We start from the raw sequence: 25,429 nt of genomic DNA on the forward strand, positions 1-25,429 counted from the left end.
CCCATCCAATAAACCACCACTAGAGACCAGCGGAATATACAATCGCCAAGATGGGTGGTCACGGTAGGTTCACCCTTACTCGCTGACTCGTCCTCAATCGTCGGAGTCGTTCCCACGTCAAAGACAACGTTTGAATGCTAACATGGACCGTCTCCAGTCGACTACGATCCCGCGCTCCTAAAATGGAACGGTATGCCCCCCTCTATACCTTCGATGGATATACCACCCTCCCCGCGGATCCGGCCCGGATATCCCTCGTCATGAACCGAAGGGAAAGTTACGGTTATCTAACAACCGAATATTGCAGAAATGCACCGCAACCGCACCAAGTTCTTCCGTCTCAATTCCAGAGCCGCCAAATTAACCTTTTGGATGGTCGTTGCTATTCCCGCTGCTACACTTGGATTGGCGTATTGGAGCGAGGTACGTCGCAGGTCTTCCTACGAGGTATGAAGTGACGGGGAGGGTTTTGACTGATGTTGGTTTTTGTGTGATACGCAGGGAAGATATGAATTGAAGGGGAAGAGACGGGGCGATGTTATCAAGGAATTTTAAGGAAGGGTTTGGGAGGATTTCGGGTTGTATCATAATGGGGAAGGCCGTAGGGACGAATTTGAACACATGACAAGTTTCACTCGGTTGGCTCTCGATTGGAGGGTAAACGATATCATTATTCGATACGATCCGAGAGGCCAATGGTCACCTCGAGAATCCTCATGGCTATCCATGATACGTAAGTCATCAATAACTCAATAGTAGTATACATATATCCATCATCGCAAGCTAGTATACAGCCTTTCAAAAAAGCACCCCGGAGACTCCAAATAATCCCGAACTTCATGCACCATGAAATGCTCCGCCGTTTCAACCCATGATCTGCATCGGATCCTCCGGTGGCCATCTGGTCTGCGCAAAGTTCAAACATCGCTTTATGCTTTGCAAATACTTTCTTGTCGCTTCGTCGCTCATGATATGTGCCGACTTGCCCTTCTCGTGCAGCTTCTCTCGAGCGGAACGTTCGTGGATACCAACCATGGTAACACCGATTGGCCAGGCCCTGTATTTGACCAAAATTAATTAGGGTTTCCGATATCGAATCGATTCCAAGGAAAGATAGAGATGACTTACGCATTCCCAATGCTCAACCTCAAATACACATCGTTAGCCTTGACATACCGCCTCGCCTGCGCTTCGACAACCAGCTCCACGATCTTCGCAAATATTTCCTCGTCTATATCACCCTTCTGCAAATGTCTGAACAACGGCTGTAAATTCTCAATCGCCTGCGTCATAGCCGTTGTAGCCTGCCGTCCCTGATATGACTCCCGTAATGCTTCGTCGCGCCCCGCAAGTGCTATTTGCCACTCCGAAACCACCAGCCGAAACCATCCTAATAGCTGACGACGGACGTACGAGGGATCCTTGGTGACGTTCTTGGGGTCGATGAGGAGCTCGCCGCCGGAGAGGGGCGGAGGGGATGCCTTTCTGACACCCATGAGCCGGTGTATCCTTCTAACCCTTTGTGCATTTGATTCCCCGAATAACCGAATGGGTTCGTTTAATTCTCGTAGCTTCTGAACAGCCGCAGCCTCGTCCATTTGATCCGTCCCGTCCTTCTTTGATCCCTCATCTTCATCGGTATCGCCCGTGGCACCGGTTTTTTCCCGTAACTTTCGTTTCCGATCTTCCTCTTCCTCTTGTTCCTTCTGTAACCTGGCCCTTTCCTTTTCATCTCGCAGCCTCTGACGTTTCTCGAGTTGTCGCTCGCGTTCCGCAGCGGCTTCCTCGTCTGCTTTTCGTTTTTTGAGCGCGCGTTCGGCGCGTTCGGATTCGAGGCGGACTTGGTCGGCTAGGTATTGTTCCTGTCGGGCTTTCTCGATATCTGCGCGGCGTATGTATTTGCTGCCGCTACTACCGCTGCCGTTGGTGGCAGCTTTGGAGTCTGTGGGTGTGGATTTGGGGGCCGTGGCGGATTTCTTTTTCGCCATTTCGGCGGAGAGGATAGAGGCGAAAGCGTCCATTGTGAGGATATAGCGGGACAGATATGTGGTCGAGGATAATGGCAGTGTGGATAGAAGCTAGTGGTGGTGATCAAGTTGGTTTGCCACGCCCCGGTTCAAATTATACTATGTCCGCAGACCGCAAGCCACATTCATCAATTTCAGCCACAGAACAGAACATCAATCCCATGGCGCGGTATATCTTATTAGGTCTACTCGATATTATCTTATTACGACTGATCTCTTGCAAGTATCGAAACCCAAGCCAAGTAAATTTGTGAATATATAGAAAGCTAGCTACGATCTCAAAGAAAACGAGACTCTAAAAACAAAAAAACACAAAAGGATATCACGAACCACCCCATTACTCCATCAGCCAAATCGATAAAGGCACTGAAAAAATAAAATAAAATAAAATAAAAACAAAACCAAAGCATGCTCAAGCAGAAGGCGGTGAGGTCTCTCTATATAAGGACAAGCAAATTTGTATTTGAGGTCGAAGGGAGAAGAAAAAAGGTAATAGCACGAAACAAAAACAGTGGGAAGGACGGGAAGGAGCCATGTACTCCGTCAGAAGAATCAGAGAATAGAAAATTCACAAACAAACATTTCGAACGGTCTTCGTGGACACGTTAACGGACATTAAAAACCATAATACGTAAGAACATAGATAGTCGAAAAGAAATGAAGGATGGAGGATGAAGGACGGAAGGGAAGAACGGTTGTACAATAGAAAGAAGAAACCATGGGTAAAGAAAAGCCACCGACTTCACAAACATAGGTCCCGAAGGACACACTCGTTGCTGTTCTCCGCTGAAATCGTGGAACCGCCTCTTCCGGGCATAAATATATAGAAGGGCGAACAGAGTAGAAAACGGAAAGAAAATCGCCGTTAGGGTATCGTACAGTCTCCGAAAGAAAGAAAAAGAAAAAGAGGAAGGAAGAAAATAGAAGATAGACGCCGGCCGCTCACTATGCAAGTTGAAAATGTTGACACATATAAACCACCACTGGAATTCTGACAGTCGTAGATGATGCAAACGAGACGGGCCTAGAAGGTGCTCCATGACCAGTTGTCACGGTAGCTACCGACATAGCTGTTTAATCTACCACGCAGAGTGCCGTCGTTCGCATATCGAGCTGTCATCATCTGTTTGGCCGGTTGTGGGGCCGAAATGTTGGTCGCCGATGAATTGGAGCTGCTCGTGGATGAGGAGCGGCTCTTCGCGCAAAGTCTCTTGTACTCGTCGAAGCATCCTATGCAAACTCTCGAGTCGATGCCTTTGGCGTTATATCGGCAGTTTTGGTCCAATTTGAGGGACTGGGCGGTGTGCTGTGCACAAAAGATGTTCCCACAACGGCGACAGTGGTGGCGGCGGTCGAATAGAGTGAAGGTTTTGTTGCAAATGGCGGCGTCGCAGACTGTGGCTTCGGCGTCCGGCTAGAAGATAGCTTAGCAGGTTGACTAATAATAGATCCAATTGTGAACAACATAACATACCTTCCAGTTCGCCTTGGAGGGTGGGCCGGTGACTTCATCCGTGCTGCCGACTGTTATTTCCATCTCTGTGGGCTCTTGGAAGACCGGCTTTGGCGACCTGACAGGGGTCCTGACGACTGGTGTCGGGGGGTCCGAAACCTCGGTTTTGCCGCTGGCAACCAGAGTCGCACGCTCGGTAGTACGAAGAGCGGCGGGTCGGTACATGGGGCATTTTGGTGGGTGAAGCTGTCGCGGGGCGAGAGGGAGGTAAGGGTTTGGATTTGTGGGGGAGATCTGAGGAGGAGTTGTCATTGTAGTACTCGCGCTGTGAGGTGAAGTCGGCGATGTGCTATTTGGAGAGATATTCTTCGCCTGTGTTTTCGTGTATTGAAACGGCTGGGGATAGCCCGCCTGCTGAGTAAACGCAGATGCCATCGTGGTGGCCATGATTACTGATTGGTTGAACGGGTCCTTCGGGACTGGAACGAGATGCATTGTTAATATGGGCCTTCGGACTTCCCAAGAGTAATAAATAAGCAAAGCGGAGGAAATATTTGGTGAAGATCAGGAAGCGAGGACCGATAATGCAGGCACGAGAGAACAAAACAAGAAACCCGCAAGAAACCCGCAATGATATTGTTATATAAGAAAAACGATGGCCGTCGGAAAGCCGGGGGGATCAGAAGCGAAGGAGCTCGAGAAGGTTACGCTCGGGTGAGAACAAAGAGCGAAGGTTAGGTAGAAGAGGGGAGAATTCTTACCTGCTTGGTGGTTATTAGTTTGGAGAGGCTTGTGGTTTTAGGAAGGTCGGTAGAAAGACAGTTTCCCAAAAAGTCTGCGAAATATTTCCACGATGATGGGACTAAACCTTCAGAGTAGGCGAATCACACGTGGAAACGATAGAGTCTTAATCTACCGGTAGGCACTCCGACAAGTCTGTCAAGGAGAGCAGGTGAAGGATGGAATTAGGGAAGAAGAGAGTTTAGATGGGGATCGCCTGAAGGACTAGCGGGTTAAAGTCAGTACGAGAGATAGTTAATTTTAAAAAGATGTTGAAGGCCGTGGGAAGCTTTCCGAACTTGAGTTTTAAAAAAATAAAAAATAAAAAATAAAAAATAATTAATAATTAATAATAAAAATAAACCCGAGAAGACGGAACCACGGCAGGGTCTACTTTATATTGCCACCATTTATTGCCACCATTTATTGTGAATTATTTATTATAATTATTATAATTATTATCACCATTGTGATGGGTGTTATAGAATGGCAGGAAGGAGAGAGTTCCTAAAGGACAGCCAAGCTACTGCAGCAGCGCTATCATCCGCGTTGACTTGCTGGATCCATCTCGAGGTTGGCGACGATGTCGGGCGCAGGAAGGAGCCTCGAAATCGGGAACAGTGCAGGAAAGCGACAGGTTGGGGAACTCTCTGCCTGTAGCTACGGTAGCTACTAGCGTAATGTGTGTGTTACATAGTATGGTACACCGTGCTAGAGCTACCGCAATCCAAGGCAAGACATGCAGGCAGCCCAAGCAACCAAGCAACAGAAACAGCAGGAGCGGAAGAGGAAGAAGGAGGGCGGACGAGCAGCGCTTGGGGATAGCGAGAGATGGTCAGGAGCATGGTTCTGCTGCACTGCCAGCTAACAGGCCGGGACGCAATTGGATGGTAAAAGGAAGAAGTGGGTAAAAACAGGCACAGGCAAGCATTGCATTCCAATTCCACCCCAGGCAAGGAACCCAGGGCGAAGGACTGGCCTTATCTTGAAGGGAAAGGGTAAGGGCAGAAGGGTCCAGGCTATTCTGGCGAGGGGAGGGAGAGATAAGAATGGCCCTTGTGACCACCCGCCTGAATGCGAGTTCGGGGTGTAGAAGTGTGCTAACCCGAGAGAGAGAAACGTACCTGGTGGAGAAGAAGAAAGGGAGATGGCCGCCTTGGAGGAATAACCAGCAGGGCGATGAGATGGTTAGCTAGTATTGTTAACTTGAGGAGTCAAGTGGGAAAGGATGATGGTTTGATGATGAGGTTGGTTTGTTGGTTGGTGGTGATTAATTAAGTATAGTTCGGATTGTTGTTGTCCCTTCTGAACTCCTTTTTCCACTGTGGTGTTGTTGTCGTCGTTGGTTGGAAGTCGGACCCAGGTGTTTGGTAATGCTATTATATTCTGCAAGACATGAGCGTCCGAGTCGTGATGAAGTTGAAGCTAATAATGATGACGATGATTATGATGTATGATGACGACGACGATGGTGATAGTGACGAGTGTCGGAGATGTTAATGTTATACTATTACTTCTTAAGAAGGAAAAATGGAAAGAGGGAGATAAAAGATAAAGGGTAAAAAATGGGAACGAAGTCGGGCGGAAAACAGAGAAGATGGGGCAGCCGGGTCCTTTAATATGATATCCAACTGGATGGCCAGCGGGGATTCAAGATCCGGCTAAGGGAAAGATCAAAGATAAAATATAAAAAAAACTGCCTGTCGCCCGTGTGCTTCTTCCCTTAATCTCTACTTCTTTTAACACCAAGATTAAACAGCTTTTAATGATACCTCTTAAAGTACAGTACATAATGCGAAGCTTCTTATCGATGCGGGACGGGCTTAATATATCCAGGAGCCGCCTCTTCAAACCGTTCGCTCGTTCGGGGGCCAAATGGAGGAGTTCTTCCTCTCCTTCAAATTCACGATCGGGCAAAACTAACCGCCCTTGGGAAGCCTGCCTGGGTACCTGGCACCCAGTTCTACAATCTAAGACACTTCTCTAGATAGCATGCTCCCGTCAAGTTACATTCTTCACAATTTATGCTTTTGACGAACTTTGGTTCTCGTTTGATTATGTACGTACGTATACTATGTATGCACTCATAATACGTCCATGAATGAAAGATACTCTGGGTCGGTGTATCACATCCACGGTTCCAAAAAGTAACAGGACCTAATGAACTTGATGATTATCGACGGGTGGAGTTGCTGCTAACGGGGAATCGGGTCAAAAAAAATAGTCTCTCTCTGCACGGGCAGCCAACCTCAAACATTCGAGAAGTCCTCTCGATCTCGAGCTCCCGGCGGCATATGCTAGAACAGCGACCGTTTCAACGATTGTGCTCAAACAAGCCAACGGTTGGATAATCCTATAATCATATCTTCATCATGATAGTCCTTTTTCCCTCCGATCCAGCAAGGGCCAAACAGGCGAAACGATACGTTAATCTGAGAGATGCGCTGACTGGATTCATAACCGACTGGGTGGCGGGCTCTTCGCAAGACTAGGCCCTGTTCGCAGCTCCCTTGGTCTCAACCTATACTTAAACTGGTATATTTACATTAGTAATTCCGTCCTTTTTGCTAATTCCCATGAATTCTATTCGACGAGGACGGCGAGTAACTTCGCTCCGCGGCCTTTTAGTCTCCGGTCTTGCGACAGGCCTTTCAAATTTCCAGACTTGAAGCTAAAGATCCCGGAGCCGAAGGCAAAATGGTCCCAGGCATGGCAAATGTAACGATCGTTTCGTCAACTTAACTTAAGATCAGCCATCAGCCGTTTTAGTTGGCTATGACTAAATTATACCGGTCCCGATAACAGCTAATTCGATCTATTGGCAATTGCAACTACGGTAATTTGTCGTGTGCAAGTGGGACTAACTACCAAGCAGTATACAGGCATGTACGTACTTACATTTACAGCCGAGCAAAGGGACACTAAAACAGGTTTGTAGTCGTCACAAACTCTCTTGTGGGTGGGAAATTCGGGAGGCTGAATCTGATCGATCAGAAATTACATTTGTTACAATTTCGATATCATGTCCTAGCCTCGTCCTGTCAACGTATATACCTATACATCACACTGACACTGACATCCTCCTCCTCCATGCCGGAAAGGAAATGGAGCTGAAAGCTAGCTCGAAGAATCTACGGCTTAACATCGGGACGATATACCAGATGCAGTTCCGTACATGTACAGCTTAGCTGCAGATTCGACCTGCAAACCATCGAACCGGACAGCCTGACATCAAGAGACAGAAAAAACTTTCACTTCAACCTAATTATACTTTACAGCGCATATAGCTCACATGATGACCTTCGATTCATCCAAAACTCGATGTGTAAAATGAAAATGCAAGTCATACATTTTCCTAAAACCCGAGTTTCCAAGATTTAGGACACCTTCTACCGCGGATAATACGGCCTTTCCCCTTATCTTTCGAAAATTAATGTATTTTTTGAATTTAACCGTTTTTCCCCTTCGCTTTCTTCGCTGCGGAAAAAAAAAAAAAAAAAAAAAAAAAAGAGGATTAAGGCCCATGCAAGCCATCGTGATGCTCCAGACGTTTCGTCAACCAACCAACCAGTGAAAAGCTTCTGCGAACGAAAAGCAAGTCAGAAAAAAGGAAAGAAAGGCTTGTTACCATGTTCACATGTAAGCATCTTTTCCATGCCATGCAATGTACCGTCCATCGCAGGGTCGATAGCCATAAACATCTGTAATGTCTGTACACATGTCTGTATGTATCTGTACAGGCCTGTCATACCACGACAAGCAAGATCTGCCGATGGTGTAGACCCTCACGGACCAACTACCACTCTCCATGTCTCTCTTGGAATCGATTAAAGACATCCCCGCACCGGGTGCTGCTGCAAGTCAAAGAACAACAGTCAGATATCGTCATCTGTGATTATAATATGAGACCAGTATGTCCGGTCGTAGCCGTGCCAAATCGTCGACATCTGAGGAACGGCCTGTTTAACTAAACTCGGCCGTACAAAGTTCAGAACAGACGGCTGTGAGCCTCAACAGGCCGAACTCGATCAACAATGCTTAAGCTTTTTCGAGAACATGTTAGCAAATGCACATTAACTATTAATGGCTGCTGCTGCTGTCTAACTTGCCAAGGTGATTTCCAACTAGCGGTTGACCCGAGTACGTACGTGATGTAATCATGTCCACCGGCATCAGCTAAGTCTAGCTACCTCGGGGCCATCTGGTGGCAATATCGACGTTAACGATATTAGGCATACCCCGATGACGATGTGCCAACTTCGGCCGACTGCTTCGTGGGGAAGGTTGCAGCACACTCCCTTTTCCGACCGTCACATCCATTCGGCATCGGTCTCAGCTTCCTGTCAAAGATATCCGGTCTGCCGGAGCCGAAAGACTTTCCGTACGGAAAAAAGCTCGAGCCAGAGCTCTGCAAGGGTCCACCGACATGCGACACTTCCATTGTCATTCCGGCCCAAAGGATCGGTGAAAGTCCCCACTCGCCGTCATTCGTAATACAACGGACGGCATCTTGGCACTCTTTTTGTTTGCACATGGCTTTCGTTTAGGGTTCATTTTAATTCAGGGTCCGGCTGGCCAGTCGGGTCATCAGTCGACAAATAGTTCTAGACGAGACCAGACCCCGATGCTAGACTACCCTGTCATTGATGAGTCCGACCCCCCATGTAAAATACCATACATTATGTAAAAAAGGGACGATCTTAGTGAAGTGTTACATACAATACACGCCGATTCTTATTATTTTAGGAATAATAGTAATATAATGAATACAAAAGAAATTCCGAGAAGTGCTCCAAACGAAACATTGGCACCGATGGATTGCTAAATCGAGTTAAAAAAGCGTATAGGGTCCTTCGACCCAGGTTAATCTAGACGCGTCGACTCATTGAAACGTAATTGTAGACGTTTCTTCGAGGTCCGGCGTCTGGGATGCCGTAAATATATGTCGGTTCTCGGGTCGGTTCCGACAATGCATCAAGATTGATAACTGCGTCCGGCAGAACATGACTAATAGTATGCCGTGATAATGAGCTCCCGATGCAAGGCGATGTGCATATCCTATGGTGGCTGTTATCTGGAATGGTTCCGGCGTCTCTACCACCGTCCGCCCCGTCTTCCCCCGCCGTGTCCGCCTCCACCGAACCTTCTCCCGCCTCCAACGCCTGGAGGTCCCTCGCCGCGTATAGGCGGTCCCTCGTCGTCCAACCGCTCCCCTTTCCTCCAATCACCTTGTGGAATACTGCCTCCTATGCCGCCTCTACCCCTAATGCGAATACCATTAGGACCCGGCATCAGGCCACCTCTGGTTCCGGCCGAGGAAGCGGATCCCGTAGTAACAGCGACATCAATCCAATCTCCAACGACAAAGCGAGCTTCATCCAATGATAGTTTTTCCGACCCGGCTCCGCTGCTTGTTCCGTTCGCACTCGATCCGGTCAATGGAAGTGGGACATTACCCAATTCCTGGCTGGTGTATCGGCCTGCCTTTGTGTCGGCATAAATCAATCGGAACGAGCACTTTGTAGCGCCTGATGCGAGAGAAGGGAGGGCGGAGAGAAGGAGTGTAGTGAGCTCGGCGAGGGAACAATCTTTCCATGTGTAGATTTCAACGAAGGAGGATGGCTGAGCTGTAGAACGGAAGTCGTCCAGCCTGCTTATAGGTTAGATAACTCTCGGTACTTGGTAGCTTAGCTGCTTGGGGAGAATGGAATATACCTGTGAAAGGAATTGACCTTGTAGAAGACCTTGAGAAGGAACGGCGTTGTAAGGTGGCGATCGACTTTGGTGGGAGTTGTGGAAGCCATGTTTTTGTTCGGTGATGATCAGGGTGAGAGCCACGAGGGCGTGATGATCATGAAGCGGGCTGGTCGCGAGGTTCCGGATCGGTTTGGAGATTGAATACGCGACAGCCCTGGAGCCGCATCACTTGACATCGCCTCGCAAACAACACACTGCGTTGGCTGTTCTCGAAGATATGTTTGACAGAATATGACTTCCATTCCGAGACTGATAAGATAAGGGCTCTGACCTTGTGTGCAGCCAATGCTTGCAAGCAAACCCATCCAAAGGCCTTTTCTCAATCTCATCAGCAAGGTCACCTTCATTGTCGATAAACACCATCCTCATCAACAACCAAATACATTCAAAATGGTACGCCGTCAACTGTCGCTATATGCATGCAATCCAACATAATAGCTAATACAATATCTGGGAATACAGGCAGGAGCAGCATCCGGTGGCAAGAAGCCAAAGAAGAAGTGGTCGAAGGGAAAGGGTACGAACCGACATTCATCTTGAAAGAAAATCAGAGACGGGACGACGAGGGATTTCAACGGAAGGCTAACATTCTGGATCTCGGTCAACAGTCAAGGACAAGTCCGTCCACGCCGTCATCCTCGATAAGGCCACCACCGAGCGTCTTAATAAGGAAGTCCAGTCCTACAGACTTGTCACAGTCGCCACACTCGTCGACAGATTAAAGATCAACGGATCGCTAGCCAGGAGAGCTCTACGGGATCTCGAGGAGAAGGGCGTCATTAAGAAGGTCGTCGGCCACTCTAAGTGCTTAATCTACAGTATGTCAACCTCCATATCGAAACCCCGAGTTGGATCCCGAAGCTAACGGATATAAAATTACAGCTCGATCGGTAGCCACCGAGTAAAAAATGTGTTTTCTTGAATAAAGAATTCGTTTTTTTTTGCTTTTGGGCTCTTTTTCTTTTTTTTATATTTGTTTGCAATTACGAATATGATACCGATCCGCATGACCTTGAATCAAGCACGACCTCCCCTAATGAACCTCATCACGGCCTAGCTAGACTGGATCTATATATGCTTCCTTTCCCTTCCCTCTAGCAATTACCTCTACGGTCGTCCTCTTCCCTTGCTACGGCATTTTTCCTTTTTACACTTTTTTTTTACTTTCCATGTGTATACTGGGATAAGGCATATCGAAGACAAAGATTTTTCGATTTTGTCAATTAAAAACGAGCACACTTCCTCCTAAGCATAGGCGTGATCATGTCGTAACTACAAATTACTCTACAATACCCAATATCACTAAATCATCTTACTTCGCACGTAGCCAGGCTAAAGCTCATCAGGCTTATGTTCCGGCTCGGGTTCGGGCTCCGGCGCCTCGGCCTGGGCCTTCGTTGGATCGCGTACCAAGTAACCCACAAACGTGTAGGTATCGTGATTCGCAAAGAAATTGACCCAATGACCCAATGCCTTCTGAACCCTCTCTTCATCAATCCCGCTGACATCCCAGGTTAAATCGTTTTTGAAGTCTCCAGTGATATATGCTCTGCTTGCATCTCGGCCAGCTGTCCAATATCATCGGTTAGACGAGGAAAATTCGGATCGCGGTGGTTCTATAGACATACCAAAGAACGAATAGCCAGCACCAGGACCATATTTGCTCCTGCCCTCCGAAACGTCATAGATTGTTCCGTTGATTGAGAGGTATATCGGCAGCGCCGGATCCGTGCCATTGTATAACGCCAACGTAGCTTCGTCAAGATATACAGGCTTCGTCTGTATATATCGCATTAGTACTATAGTCGCCATCTCGAAATCTTTATGGATACCAATTCGTACAAAAGTTCTCTTTATTCCGTTCCAGTACTTTCTAAAGACCTTATCTTGTCCCCAGACATAGGAATCGCCCATGATGAAGTAACTTAACATGCAGGTGAATACTGCGACCCCACCGATGATACGGAGTAGATCCAGTACCCCAAAAGATACTCGATCTTCGTCTTCGAGTAATTTGGCATTTGACTTCTCCTGCGGGCGCGATGGTGTCGTCTTTTTGGGGACCGCGGCGGGTCTGGAATCCGGGGTTGCCTCGCGGGCTTGCTGGCGGGTTTGTACCATGGTTACGTTGATACTGTATATAAGTGGCGTTCAAATTATAGAAGCTATGTCTTTCGCGCGCCCGGTCAAAAAGGGGGGAGGGTTTTCGAAATTATGAGATTGGTAATGTTTCCATCCCGTGGGTTTCTAATTTTGTGAACAGAGTATGAAAGATGTCACGCCTTGCTTAGCACTCACGTCTAACGATTTATGTGTTGGTTAGGTGTGGAGAGAGAGAAGCTTTCGTTCCCGATTGTTCCGTCGCACTTGGCCCTGTATCATGATATTCAGGCTATTGGAATGTGGCCATGACTTGGTGGTTAAAGCACCCTGTGGCACCACGCATGCCGAGCCAATCGTTTGCGGTCGATTTCGACGTGCATGGCATGGTTGCTATTTGGGAATCAAATTCCACGCAGATGTTTGTATCACGACGTAAGATGATAAAAAGAAAGGAAATATGTACGGATTCGATCGATTGGATATAAGGACGCAACTGCGCGCAACAATTTGTAGGGAGAAGTTTCTTTATATACCGAACGTTGGATAGTTGGCTGGGGTCCAGAGATATATACAATAAACCCGGGATAGAAGCTAGTCTCGTCGTCAGGACCGATGCACACAACAATCTACTACCGCTGGTACTTGTGCCGGGCCAGACGTAACAGAGGGGAGAGTGCCATGCCGCTGTCTCTATTAGTTATTAAATACTGCCACCCCCGAACACCATGCTCCGTGTGACTTGAAGAAATTATAAATTAGCTTCCACCTTTGCAACCCTATCATGAGCCTGTTTATATGCTGGCCTCTCCTTGATCCTATCCATCCAAGCGAAAAGATTGGGATACTTTCCCTTGTTAAACCAACCGCCTACTCTCCCTGATGCAGATTCAACGGGGAAAGATAGCAAGATGTCTGCCCCGGAAAGCTCATTGCCAGCGAAGAATGGCTGCCCTTTTAGGAGATTTTCAAGATAGCCAAAATTGGAGACTAAATTGGGAGTTATGAATGGTTTTGAGAGCTGGTCTGCAATTCTGCTGGTGATAGGTTTGATAAAAAAAGGTACTGGGGCACCCTTGATAGACGAAGATATTAGTGCTAGCAGCAGGTAGGGCTGCAAGCTGCCTTCGGTGTAGTGAAGCAAGTGCCTGAAGAGATCATTAGTCCCATACATTCATCATCCGTATGCTATAATTTAGTACTCACTTGTATTGGAGATAATTATCAGTATCATCTTCCGCAGGCTTGAGCTTAGGCCCATACTTGTCGATCAGACACTCAACGATAAACCCGCTCTCTGCTAGAGTTCGGCCGTCGATGATGAGAACGGGAGCTTTCCCAAGAGGATGAAATTCCTTTAGCTCCGCGGGGGCTTGTTTGTCTTCTCTCCTGTTTTCCAATGCATCATTAGTACCTACATTAAACCGTATAAGAGTCTGTGAAATTGCCAACCTTTTGTAGGCTTTCACTTCGTATTCAAGACCTAGTTCCTCAAGGAGCCAGACGATACGCTGGGCACGGGATTCATTGAGCCAGATCAAAGTAATCTTGGGTTTCGTTTGAGTGGAACTTGTGGCTTCGGTTTCGGCCATGTTGGAGCAATCCGACAAACTCACACTATCACAAGCTGACGGGTTGGATGTTCGTTTGAAGCAATGCAGAAGAGAAATAACCGACTCTAGATGCGAGGCTCTATACAAGTTACCCGCTTATATCAACAGTGAAAAAAAGACAGATGTTGTATCTCGCTCAATTGCACCAATGTTGAAGAACTAAGCTGGGTCTGGACTAAAAGTGTTGGCGAATGAGGCCGATTTATACATATATAGACTTGTTTCCAACGTGGAAGCTTAAGCCTCGGCTCGCACGACGTGATTAACCCATGGATTCTAGAACTCGGTTGGCGGCCAACGGTTACGCCGCTTTAACGATGACTCCTGGTAAGTGCTCAGCCCGGACGAATGTTCATAACGAGTTGGCTCGGACTTGGTTGCACCGTGCTAACTAGCATGCTCGAGTCACATGGGTATGCCGACATGGACTAAAAATTCTGATGGGGTTGTTTCTGATATAACCGGTGTGCGTACGGAGTATATCTATATGAATATATCCGTTGGTACTAGCATTGTCATAGAATGTTTCCACGAGCAGGATCGGAGTTCAGCGGGGCCCTTGCTCGTCGAAAGCTGCAGAGGCCGTCACATCTCGCAGCAACTTAACAATGACTTGGGACACACCAGCTCCACAATCGCAAGCCCTTTACCGCAACTCGGCAATGGGTACCTAATCCAAGAGGTCCGTAGCGACACCGGGCTAAAAGCAATGAGCAGCCAACAGCGTCATTGTTACCCAAGGAAATGGAAGTCGGGCCACCACGGAAGCTTAAGGCCATGCTTGGGATTGCCATCGCTTCACGCGCACACGGCTCCTACCACGTTGGATAACGCACTCCCGCCAATGGCTACTTGAAGGTGGTGGGGGATAGGAACCGGTCCAATGGGAAACTTAAAACTTCTTTTGGAAGACGCCATGTTTCTTAGAGACGGGCGATACGAATGCCCTTGCTTGCAGCAACACTTGGTTGGTTTGAATTCGAGTATATCGACGGGAGATGGAATTCAGCTTCATGTGTACATACATATAGTGCGTATATACACTGTACTTACCATATCCATTAGAGGATAGAGCGGGGGCCAAGCTCAAGCAAAATGAGAGTTCGCTGATACTACGAGCTAGGAAACCGCCACGAAAGGGGGACAGTTGGGACTACGCTGGTTCCAGCAATGATATTCATTTGCAGTTGAACACAAACTTTGCGACCCGCAGCAGGCGACCAAGATTCGGTGGTTGGTCGGCTGGTGGGGGATGTCTTTCTTCCAGTTCTTTTTGTTTCTTTTTCCTTTAAATTTTTTTTTTTTTTTTTTTCGTCCGAAGTATGGCCATGTAACTTGACCTGCAGGTTCACACGACTCGTCCTTCCAAGGCACGCTAATCGACCAGGACAGAAGGTAGACAGACATCTCTGAGTGGGAAGGGGAGGGGAAGAAAAAAAAAAAAAACTCGCCGTTGCAGTACTCGCTGAAACCAGTGAGTTATTCTCGTGACCCCGTGCTGATCATGCTGGTGATGGTTCTTCCTGTCCTAAAATTATACTATTAGAGGAAGACGGGGCATGAAGATGTAATCGATTACAGAGGAATATGAGGGCAGGCTAGGACGATACCTTCCCCGTTTGTGTGGTTTTGTCCATTCTGCGATAGCTTGCCGCTGCAGAAATCCTCCTCCTTGGCCACTTTTTCCTGCGGCCCTGGCACAGTGCGGATGTGTATCCGGGCATATGCACCATACTCGGACTTCCTTAATTTTCCCCAGCTGCTTAGCTCGATGTTTCGACACAACTTTGGTCGCTGGGTAGCGAGAGGTTTGGAAATTTGAGCTTGGAAAAGCCATGAAGCCGCGATTGCTTGACCATGTTTCAGTATACAAGCTTGCCAGGCTAAACAGCGACGGGGAAAGTGGTCTGGGACGAAACCAAGCAAGATTTGGCTTAAAATTCGTGTATCTGCAACCACGCCAGACTTGAATTGCCAGACATCCGATATCCGATACCAGGGTTGGCCAACTTTACTTGGTTGCTGTGAGGTGAGGAGAGAAATTCAACCTTCTGGTTCTGCTCTCCTCAGTATCTCTCATTCTCACTGTCGTTTCGTTTCTCTTTTGCTACGACCGGGTTCCTAGAGCCTCAGCCAGCTTATGCGTAGCTTTTTCGACAAGGCGGATATAATAACTGGCCACTTAAACGACACTCAAGAGACGGCACCTACGGGACGCATGCTACCCCTACTTTCCACGATTGCGAGTCGAAAAGGAATGGGAAGTGAGGAGTAACAGGAAAATTCGAACGATCACACACCCAGCCCAGAAGAATCGAATCCCTTTCTTGACCCGCACCGGGAGGGCCTACGCAACAAGCTTTCCGGACCGTCATGAATCGAATCTGGTCGAGGACCCTGTGTAGCCGTCGTTTTTAGGAGACTCCGCGATAGAATTTTTTTGTTTTATTTTTTTCCCCTGGGTTCCATTTTCATTCCCTCGGCCCCTTCACAAAATCTATTCTTTTCTTTCAATATCTTCTTTGACTATTTTTCTTTGTGCCTCTACGGATTTTTAATTTGGGTTCGATCCCGAGACTTTTTAGACCCTCCCGTACAAGCCAGCTTAGATCGCCACTGGGCCTTCTTGGTGCCTTGCCTTGTTTACGAGGCCAGGCAAAGGGAAAAAAAAAAACCTGTCTGCCCTCTATCCACCACCTCCCACCCGTGCAACCATACCCAGACGCCGGCCAAAAGGTCCCAGCTATCCTTTGCATGCTGAACATAACGAGAATAGATAGCTGCAGACGGCAAGAGAGATTTTCCGGATGCGTGGATTCTTCCAGCCAGATAATATATCATTCCTTCGACCTCACAGACGACAGGAATTTCGAGTTGAGGAGAAGAAGCACAAGGAGGTGCTCGCTTGGGGTGTTTCAAAACCAAGATGGCCAACGACGTCATCCTAGACTCCAACTTCAAGAACCCGCTTAAACGCAAAGCCATGCGGGATCCGGCTGAAATGCTCAGGAGTCGGGAGCTATACAGGTATCTACACTACCACTGCTGCTGTTTACACCCACGACGACGACGACGACGCTCACAGTCTCGTTCTCTGAAGTCTTGTCGACGTCCTCTTTTCTTTCTCTTTTATTTTTTATTTTTGTTTTTTATTTTCCTTTTTCTTTAAATTAATTATTTTTCTTATAAGACGCTACTTATTGTACTGTTAAGGAGGGTTGGTATGGTGGCTTTTTGCCGGGATTATGCGCTGACATGGGTCTAATTTCGCTACAGATATTACCAACCGCCTCGAACCGCTACCCCTTCAAGTAAGGTTATAACCTCGGAGGACCCCTCCCTCACAGCATATGCTCAACTCACAGCCCTACGCCTCCGGAAACACCGGGCTATGATATCGTTGATTGATCATGACACCCAATGGATTATTGGCGAATGCACACAGACAGTTGAACCATATGATAATTCAGTTTGCACTCCAGGCGACGAATTATGGCTTGGAGGTGCAAATGTGATCCTCCCAAGCAGAGATGGACTATGTGTAACCACGGTTGACCTTCAACCTCCAAGGCTATCGCGGGCATCAACTGCAAAAAGTCAAGATGGTGCAGTTCTCCCAGTCCCAGAAGAGTCTGGAAAAATTGTACAACAGGACGATCTTCCCATCAATGAAATCGAAGATTTAAGCACCCATCCAAAGTTTTCTAATTCTGCTTTTGTCACCGGCTCACCGTCACTACGGCATTATGCTGGATGCCCGTTACGAACCAAAAAGGGATACTATATTGGTTCCTTATGCGTTGTCGACACGAAGCCAGGCAAACTATCAGAGCCTGATAAGAAATTCTTAAGATGGATGTCGGATACCGTCATGAACCATATTCAAACGGTGGCTGAGAAGAGAGTATTGAATAAAGTACAACGGATGCAGACATCGCTGTCGGTTTTTGTTGATACCAGCACATTCGATCGGAAACGGACTTTAAGAAAATCCACGGACCTGCGAAAACGAAAGAGCAAGAGGATGTCAGAGTCACCTTTAAATGGAACGACAGCCCCGGCTCAGAAGAGCACAGGTGACGGAGGAAGTAAGCCCCTGACTCCTCAATTGAAAGATTCTCCTGGAGATGGGAAACTTATCAACACCGACCGGCCTCCTTTAACAGATCGGAACTCATCAATGTCTTCGAATGCATCGAGTGTTTTATCAAAAGATTCTGCTTACTCTCAAACGTCGCTGGAATCGAACGCGGCATCGACACCGACGATTAGAGTTAACCCTTTAGAGACGGAACCGCAGACCCCAGAGGCAGCCTTCAAAGGCGTATTTTCGCGAGCCTGTCGACTGATTCGAGACGCACTCCAAATCGAAGGTGTTGTAATAATTGACGCCGGCGATGGGTACCTAGATGATTCCGAAGAAAGCCAATCCTTGAGGTCTCTGAGTAAGGTTGCCCAAGAAAACATGCTATCAGAAGGTGCTGCTCGAAATGGGGGTTCGTCGTACTTTCGCCAGATGGGAATACTCGGTCTCGATGTTCGACATGAAGAGAGTTATGAAAATGAACCGTTTCAAACTGGGCCTCTAGGGAACCTCTTCCTAGAAGAACTGTTTGCCCACTACCCTGATGGAAAAATCTTCAGCTACGATGGAGACGGAACGATCAGCTTGGGAGAAAATGAAGATAGCAGCCAGGAAACGCTCTCACCGCCTGGGAGCGATGCAAATAGTTCGGTGGATGAAGAAATCTCGAACCTCAAGAAGCGACCGGAATACGTACGGAAAAATCTCTCAGCTTTCCTACCCAACAGCACAAGTTGTATATTTGTACCCCTTTACGAATACGCCAACATTCCATATGCATCCTGTTTTGTCTGGACTACTCAAACCAAAAAGGTCTTTTTAAAGGAGGAAATCGGATACTTGAAGACATTCTCACGGCTGATAATGTCGGAAGTTGTACGACTGGACACACTATCAGCTGACCGTGCGAAGGGCGCGTTTATATCGAATATTTCACACGAGCTTCGGTCACCATTGCATGGGATTTTGGCTTCTGCGGAGCTTCTCGATGACACGAGGCTGGATACCCTCCAAAGAGATTTCTTGACAGCGATTGAAAGCTGCGGGAGAACTCTTTTGGATACGCTTAACCATGTTCTCGATTTCTCCAAGCTCAACAGGCTTCAGAACGACCGTAGGATCATACAAGCTAGCCCTCTATCCGCATCGGACAAAGTTGATACGCAAGTTGTTCAGGATGTTAATCTTGCGGCTGTGACAGAAGAGGTGGTAGAAGGAGTATTCGCGGGGTTTGATTTCAGAGGCATCAACAGTCATATCGTTCTCGAGAATAGCAGCACTACGGATATAATCCCGCTTCAGCCTGATGCGATAGGCAGCCCCAATGGCGAACCGTCGAGACGAGTTTCCGCAAAAGGTACTAATCCGAAGAGAGATGTCGAGGTTATCATCGATATCGACCCCCTGGACGACTGGCACTTTCGTACCGAGGTTGGTGGGTTTAGGAGGGTGGTTATGAATCTTGTGGGGAATGCTCTCAAGTACACCGACAAAGGATATGTTCGGGTCAAATTAACAGCCGAACCGTTCTACGAGGATGAAGCTGGCAAATCTACCCAGGAGCCTAAAACGAAAGTCGTGCTGACAGTTGCAGATTCCGGTCGTGGCATATCGAGAGATTTCCTCAAAACGAAACTGTATGTCCCCTTTAGCCAAGAGAATGCGATGAGTTCGGGGACCGGACTTGGTATGAGTATTGTTCGCCAGATTTTGGATATTCTTGGTGGAACAATCGATGTCAAGTCGCAACTGGGGGTTGGGACTGAGGTCGTTGTTACCCTCCTCCTTCATCGATCCACTTCCGCCAGCGCTGCGCCTAGCCCGGAGGGTAGAGAAGAAGGGCTTGAATTAATCCCGAGAGCTAGGGCTGCCGCGTCGAAGAAGAGTATCGCTTTCCTAGGTTTCTCAGATGCAATACCAGCTCTGAGGTATATGAAGCGTTCCTTGGTTAAGTGTTCTAAGGAATGGTATGGGATGAACATAATTGAGGAAGATAACGCACAGTCGTTGACGGAATTCGCAGGAAAGGCGGACGTCCTGCTTGCAAATGAAATATCACCCCTTCTGTCGCAGTTGGGTGTGAAGGGTCAAAAACCACCTGTAATCATCCTGTGTTCTAACGCTGCTCGGGTTGATATGGCCAACTTGACATTGGCGGATAAGGGTGGCATCATCGACTTTGCATCTAAACCTTGCGGGCCAAAGAAACTCGCGAAGGCTCTTCTCTTCTGCCTTACTAAAACTCACAGCTCTAGAAGATCGTCTCATTCGTCGAATTCCTCTGGTCGAACTGGAATATACCGCAGCTGGGGCTCTTTCTCGCGACCAATGGGAGAACGTGAGAAAAATTTCATATCCGCAATCGAAGACGATAATCATGCCTCCACCTCCGCCACTGGAGCCGTCAGAATATCGCCGCTGGTCCGATCTGGAAGCTCATCAAGCGAGCCTGTGGTCTACGTAGCCGGGGTAGGGCATATAGCGTTAGCTGCAGGGTCAAGTGCTGTCCCGATGTCATCCTCACCGGGCAGGCAGAAATCGATTCCTTTCCTTGAAGACTTCCATACCCTTCGGCTGAAGGCCCAGGCTCAAACTCAAGCCTCGATGCAGAGTATATCCGGGATCGTGCACCGAGATAGCAAAAACTTAGCACCGATGGGCCATCCGCTTTATTTCCACCACCCCAGTATTGTAGACGGGGCATTGATAGGAGAGGGCGTTGAAATTGATAGGCCACCCTTTGCATCACCGGTCATCGAGAAGGACAATCCGTTGAGGCCGAAATCGTGGGCACAGTGGCAGAGTCTGGACGCCTCGGCAGATGACAATGCGTCACCGAACGCACCGCCACCGACCAAAATATCGTCGATCAAACCTGATGATGTAGTTGAAGAGCTACGGCTGTTATCTGGGACGCCTTCGATCCTTCTGGTGGACGACAACCCCCTTACTATGAATGTACGTATTAAGCAGGGGTGTTATCTCATATACAATTTAGAGGATGCTAATCGGATCTAGTTGATGACTGCTTTCATTGCCAAAAAGGGATTCTTATTCAGTGAGGCTTCGAATGGCCTACAAGCATTAGAAGCTTTTAGAAGACGTGGCGGTGGTGGATACGACATCGTTCTCATGGGTATGTATACTTTGCTATTGATACCGGCTGGATGTAGGGTTACTGATGATCGTAATAGATCTCCAGCTGCCTGTTATGTCTGGACTGGACGCGGTAAAGGCAATCCGAGACCTCGAACGAACGGAGAATCGACTGAAGCGCGCTTTTATAATTGCACTGACAGGTTCTAGCAATGAAGCAGAAGCCCTGGCCGCCGGTTGCGACAAATTTTTCACAAAGCCGATCAAATTATTAGACTTATCGAATATTATCACGGAGTACCAGCATACGCATCTCTCCCATTTATTACAGCATTAGACAGCATAAGTATCACTCGAGATTGCATAACCTTTATGGACTTGAAAGTACCTGCATCTCATAACGCTAACGAAGGCATAACTTTCGTTTCCCACTTAACAATTATTTTTTTATATTACCTATTATTACTTTACTTATTTACTTATTATTATTATTATTATCTTTTTTAACATCATTCGTTCGTTTTCTTTGTATAATACTAGGGACATTTTTGCAGTTGGCTTTATGGGACCGATTACCTTATATAGACAGACACATTTTCGGAGGTTCCCAGTTTGCGGGCCTTGTTTTTCTTTCTTCCTGGGCGTTATCACCGTGTTATGTTTTTTTCACCCCTCATTTTTTTTTACGCTACTTCCAACCTGTGATATCCTTCGTATCTTAGCAAGTTAACTGTATAGATATATTTTGTCACTTTAAATTTATGAAAATTCGATACTGCATTCCTAGAGAAATGGATACGTCATAGACTTATTACGCATGATGATGTCCAGTAATAGGTGTTTATCTAGTGGGTTCCCAAAGAAGCGTAGAAGCCCGCAAGGATGTGTGCATAGCATTGCACAAAACCAGTTAGTTGGTTCGTGCCAGAGAAAGACCGCGTCCACGGATTCGGCCCAAGGGATTTTCTTAGCTCATTCTTTACCCTACGGCGCAGACTTTTCCCAGATCACAACCTTAAATTAAGTAATTAGTGGGCGGCCCCCACACTCTGGATCACAATCCCCATGCATGATATCGATGTGAAGTGCTTAAGTGATGGTGATGATGTTGGTGGTAATGGAATCCCACAAAGAGACGAGCTTGCAATTGTCAACCTGCATACAGTCTTTCATATTCAAAACCGAACCCGGCTCACGCGGGGCAAGACCAAGGAGGCATAGGAAGCTCCACTTTCTCGCTTTTCTGCTTCTGCTTGAGTTCTTCATCCTCTGCTTCTGTTTCTCCAGACTGCTGTTGCGCAGCGAAGCTTACTCAGTCAAACGGGAACAAATAGTGGATTCTTATTCGTTGGAAATGGTGTCAACGGTGCAGCACAGCTGCCCTGCATGATGGTGTTCACCAGTTCTCCATCTCATCGATCCACTGCGCAGTACTGCATTATTGAAGCAGCAGCAATATCACAATATCCCTTCCGTTTCTACACCCGATGGATTGAAGCTGCTGCTTCTAGTTCCTTATGAAACCCAGCGAATGAAAAACAAGTAGCTTCCGGCCGTCGGCTAACAATAACGAGAGACCTGGAAAGAGAGAAAAGAAAAAAAAAGGGCCCAACTATCCTTGTAAAAAAAAGCTGCGTCGCATAGTAGCGTAATAATTCTTTACTGTTGCACTAAAACCGCAGGAGGATTATAAATCAAGAGAGTCTTTTGAAGAGGGAAAAAAAGCGTTAACCGCTACCACCAAAAATTTTTCGGATCCTTTGGGAGGGAAAGTGAAGGTCGCCGGGGCGTATGCGATACTCTTCACCCCCCCTCCTCGGAAAGGGAAAAAGGTGCCCGGGTAGCCTAGGAGGGGGGGGCGAAGAGCAGAGCTGGACAGTACCCTTAGAGTTTTTCGTTCCATCCCATTCTTAATTGCTAGAGCCCAATCCCATTCTTTCCTTCCTCCCTTCTTTCTGACCCTGTCTCTGTCTGTCTCTGTCTCTCTCTTTTTTTTTCCAATTTAAATAAAATTTTCCGAGGTGGAAAAGGTTGAATTCGAAGTCACAAAGAAACTATATCCTGTGAAGGAGGAAAGCTGGGCCAGCAGCGTGTTGTCTTGTAGCTGTAGTTGACGTCGACGTCGTCGAGGTTAAAATATAAAAAGTTAACTTTAATCTTGACTTTTATTGAGAGTAACCCCCTCGACTATAAAACAAAACTCGGAGAATTAAAGGAAGGGAAATATAGAAAAAGAAATAGCCAGTGGGAGAAATGGTCAAGAGAGATTTCGAGGCGGCCAGCATGGGCTCGCGTGGGTTTAAATCGAAATCCGCCAAAGCACACATGGACAATGGCGCCATTCCGGCAAACATTTCGACTGTCAGCAAGACCGACACCGTTATAATTGGTATGTCTCCTTTTGATTCGAGGTTGGTTGGCTGGCTCTCCGCAGCTTAGTAATATAATGCTGCGATGAGGCCATCATGCATGTTCTATCCCGATCTAGATATCTGCTCGCACGAGGACTTTGCAGGCTGATTAATTTTGATATGAATAGGGAATGGTCCTTCTGCTCTGGCTCTGAGTTATCTCTTGCACGGGAACGAACCGTGGTACTCCCCTTCCGAGCCTCATCCAGACTCTGTCTTGCACAGGAAGCTTCTTAAGAAGGTCGGACTTAGTCCTCTATCAGATAGTCAACAGGATGTCAGGCTCTACGATGTCCTTCGAACACCCAATGACTGCGATGACATCACATGTCACTTCCCGGCTTCCGTTTCTATGTCATACTCGACTGCGGCATTGCCGTTAAATACTCTTTTGGATACTCTCCTTCGGCCGTTGGCAGATGTTGACATGGAAGAGTCCATAAGTCGAGTCGGCTGGAGAAAGACGAACTCTGATATCGTTCCTCATGTGATATTGGGTGAAGAACTTAAGGCCGGTGGACAGTGGGCTGGCGATGAAGTATGGTTCGGAGATGAAGACGACGAGGAAAGTGATAACGGGCTTAAGACTTTGAGGTACGGCCAAATATGCATGGTTATTACAACATCCGGACCGGTGCTAATGATCAAATTACGATATCCAGCTATGCAGATCTGCTTTCTCTCCCAGGGTACTCTCTCGGTGACCACTATAAACAAAAATATCACAAGGATATGGATCCATACTATCGTCCTACACGGAGATTGGTGGCAGAATACTACGCAACCTATCCTCGCAAAGTTGGGATCGAGGATGTTCTGTTTCCTGGCACAAGCGTCACAAATGTCGAAAAAATAAACGACAATTCAGGTTTCAACTTCCTAGTATCGATAAAACTAAAGTCAAAGTCGGGTTCAACATCACACGAAGCGCATGTTATCCGTTGTCGAAATGTGGTTCTCGGAACTGGTATCTTTTCACATCGAATTCCTCCTCCACCTGTCTTTGCGCCTTTCTTCGAATCTAGATTGGATACAACGGAGAAATTACGGGACGACAATCCTGAAAACACATTAACGACTGGCCAGCTACCACTTTTGGTAGTCGGATCTGGTTACACTGCAGCGGACGCCATTTTGTGTAACCAGGGGAAACGACCGATTGTTCACGTTTACAGATGGGACCCCGAAGAAAGACCTTCACCGTTACGGGGTTGCCATCCCCAAGCTTACCCGGGGTACGCCGGCGTCTATAGGCAGATGAAGGATGCTGTTTTGAAGAAACAATCGGCCACCAATGAAATATACCAAGGCTTCCCAAATGCCGTGGTTACAGAGACACGAGCAGACGGCACAGTGAAGCTCTCTATGAAGTCAGAGGACGGCACATTCCATGAGACGTTCATTAGAGTAGCCGACATAGAAGTCTGTATTGGCAGACGAGGAAGGTTGGATTACCTTGCACCGGCGCTCTGCAAGGAAATAGGTATCAAGAACATCGACTACAGCAACATGGAATCCCCAAACAATGCTCGAGAATCACAACTTCCCCTAACTCTAGCACGGACTGTAACATCGTCGAGAAGATATTCGACCCGGTCTCGCAAACCAATGCTTCATCCAACAACATCTGGTACCGCAGGAAAGGTCTGGGTTCGATACAGTAGCCTACGGGAAAGAGTTGAACGAAATATCGAGGTCACCCCCAATGTGTTCATCATTGGGAGTCTTACAGGTGACTCTTTGGTGCGATTCGCAATGGGGGGCTGCGTTTATTCTGCTGGCAGAATCATATCCAATAACGTTCCAATCATTGATTCGTCCGACTCATCAACGGCGGCGTCTGAGACATCGTCGATCTCGGAATCTGAGGAACCACAAAAGTTGTTTGATGGTAAGGCTAGGAGGAAAAATTCCAAGTGCGTGGTGGTGTAAATTTTAACAAAAGAAAATATATGTGGCATAGGTCGATATTATAGCGAGATGCTCGGTTGTTTTATCTTATTATTGCATTCAAGCGGAGTCTTTTAAGCGCAGTTGTCAGTTTCGGAAACGGGTAATAGCTAGCAGGAAGGGGCTGGAGTATAAAAATACACATGTATTACTTTAGA

The 25,429-nt window shown here is 47.3% G+C and overlaps 9 protein-coding genes across 9 annotated transcripts; 4 read left to right on the top strand and 5 right to left on the bottom strand.

Moving 5' to 3' along the window:
- Window positions 1-50: 50 nt before the first annotated feature.
- On the top strand, window positions 51-555 carry DFL_001761 (uncharacterized protein; the record flags this gene model as incomplete). Its single annotated transcript, XM_067630432.1, has 4 exons — window positions 51-63; window positions 158-190; window positions 308-423; window positions 502-555. The coding sequence occupies 4 exons, from the start codon at window positions 51-53 to the stop codon at window positions 553-555; spliced, it is 216 nt and encodes a 71-aa protein (XP_067493076.1).
- Window positions 556-864: 309 nt separating this feature from the next.
- On the bottom strand, window positions 865-2,021 carry DFL_001762 (uncharacterized protein; the record flags this gene model as incomplete). The annotated part of the gene is made up of 2 exons (XM_067630433.1): window positions 865-1,057; window positions 1,129-2,021. 2 exons carry the CDS (start codon window positions 2,019-2,021, stop codon window positions 865-867), a joined length of 1,086 nt encoding a protein of 361 aa, XP_067493077.1.
- Window positions 2,022-3,051: 1,030 nt separating this feature from the next.
- On the bottom strand, window positions 3,052-4,728 carry DFL_001763 (uncharacterized protein; the record flags this gene model as incomplete). Its single annotated transcript, XM_067630434.1, has 4 exons — window positions 3,052-3,441; window positions 3,502-3,959; window positions 4,242-4,269; window positions 4,726-4,728. The coding sequence occupies 4 exons, from the start codon at window positions 4,726-4,728 to the stop codon at window positions 3,052-3,054; spliced, it is 879 nt and encodes a 292-aa protein (XP_067493078.1).
- Window positions 4,729-9,354: 4,626 nt separating this feature from the next.
- DFL_001764 (uncharacterized protein) lies at window positions 9,355-10,064 on the bottom strand (the record flags this gene model as incomplete). The annotated part of the gene is made up of 2 exons (XM_067630435.1): window positions 9,355-9,910; window positions 9,976-10,064. The coding sequence occupies 2 exons, from the start codon at window positions 10,062-10,064 to the stop codon at window positions 9,355-9,357; spliced, it is 645 nt and encodes a 214-aa protein (XP_067493079.1).
- A 343-nt stretch (window positions 10,065-10,407) lies between these two features.
- DFL_001765 (40S ribosomal protein eS25) lies at window positions 10,408-10,922 on the top strand (the record flags this gene model as incomplete). The annotated part of the gene is made up of 4 exons (XM_067630436.1): window positions 10,408-10,410; window positions 10,480-10,534; window positions 10,626-10,835; window positions 10,900-10,922. 4 exons carry the CDS (start codon window positions 10,408-10,410, stop codon window positions 10,920-10,922), a joined length of 291 nt encoding a protein of 96 aa, XP_067493080.1.
- A 427-nt stretch (window positions 10,923-11,349) lies between these two features.
- Window positions 11,350-12,138, bottom strand: DFL_001766 (uncharacterized protein; the record flags this gene model as incomplete). Its single annotated transcript, XM_067630437.1, has 3 exons — window positions 11,350-11,585; window positions 11,646-11,796; window positions 11,860-12,138. The coding sequence occupies 3 exons, from the start codon at window positions 12,136-12,138 to the stop codon at window positions 11,350-11,352; spliced, it is 666 nt and encodes a 221-aa protein (XP_067493081.1).
- Window positions 12,139-12,868: 730 nt separating this feature from the next.
- On the bottom strand, window positions 12,869-13,709 carry DFL_001767 (uncharacterized protein; the record flags this gene model as incomplete). The annotated part of the gene is made up of 3 exons (XM_067630438.1): window positions 12,869-13,265; window positions 13,324-13,506; window positions 13,570-13,709. The coding sequence occupies 3 exons, from the start codon at window positions 13,707-13,709 to the stop codon at window positions 12,869-12,871; spliced, it is 720 nt and encodes a 239-aa protein (XP_067493082.1).
- Window positions 13,710-16,656: 2,947 nt separating this feature from the next.
- On the top strand, window positions 16,657-21,247 carry DFL_001768 (uncharacterized protein; the record flags this gene model as incomplete). Its single annotated transcript, XM_067630439.1, has 5 exons — window positions 16,657-16,757; window positions 17,007-17,818; window positions 17,897-20,772; window positions 20,833-20,950; window positions 21,009-21,247. 5 exons carry the CDS (start codon window positions 16,657-16,659, stop codon window positions 21,245-21,247), a joined length of 4,146 nt encoding a protein of 1,381 aa, XP_067493083.1.
- A 1,916-nt stretch (window positions 21,248-23,163) lies between these two features.
- DFL_001769 (uncharacterized protein) lies at window positions 23,164-25,349 on the top strand (the record flags this gene model as incomplete). Its single annotated transcript, XM_067630440.1, has 4 exons — window positions 23,164-23,299; window positions 23,450-23,915; window positions 23,984-25,212; window positions 25,285-25,349. The coding sequence occupies 4 exons, from the start codon at window positions 23,164-23,166 to the stop codon at window positions 25,347-25,349; spliced, it is 1,896 nt and encodes a 631-aa protein (XP_067493084.1).
- Window positions 25,350-25,429: the final 80 nt, after the last annotated feature.

Source organism: Arthrobotrys flagrans, assembly GCF_004000055.1.
Source record: "Arthrobotrys flagrans strain CBS H-5679 chromosome Unknown unitig_3, whole genome shotgun sequence".
Taxonomy (NCBI): Eukaryota; Fungi; Ascomycota; class Orbiliomycetes; order Orbiliales; family Orbiliaceae; genus Arthrobotrys; species Arthrobotrys flagrans.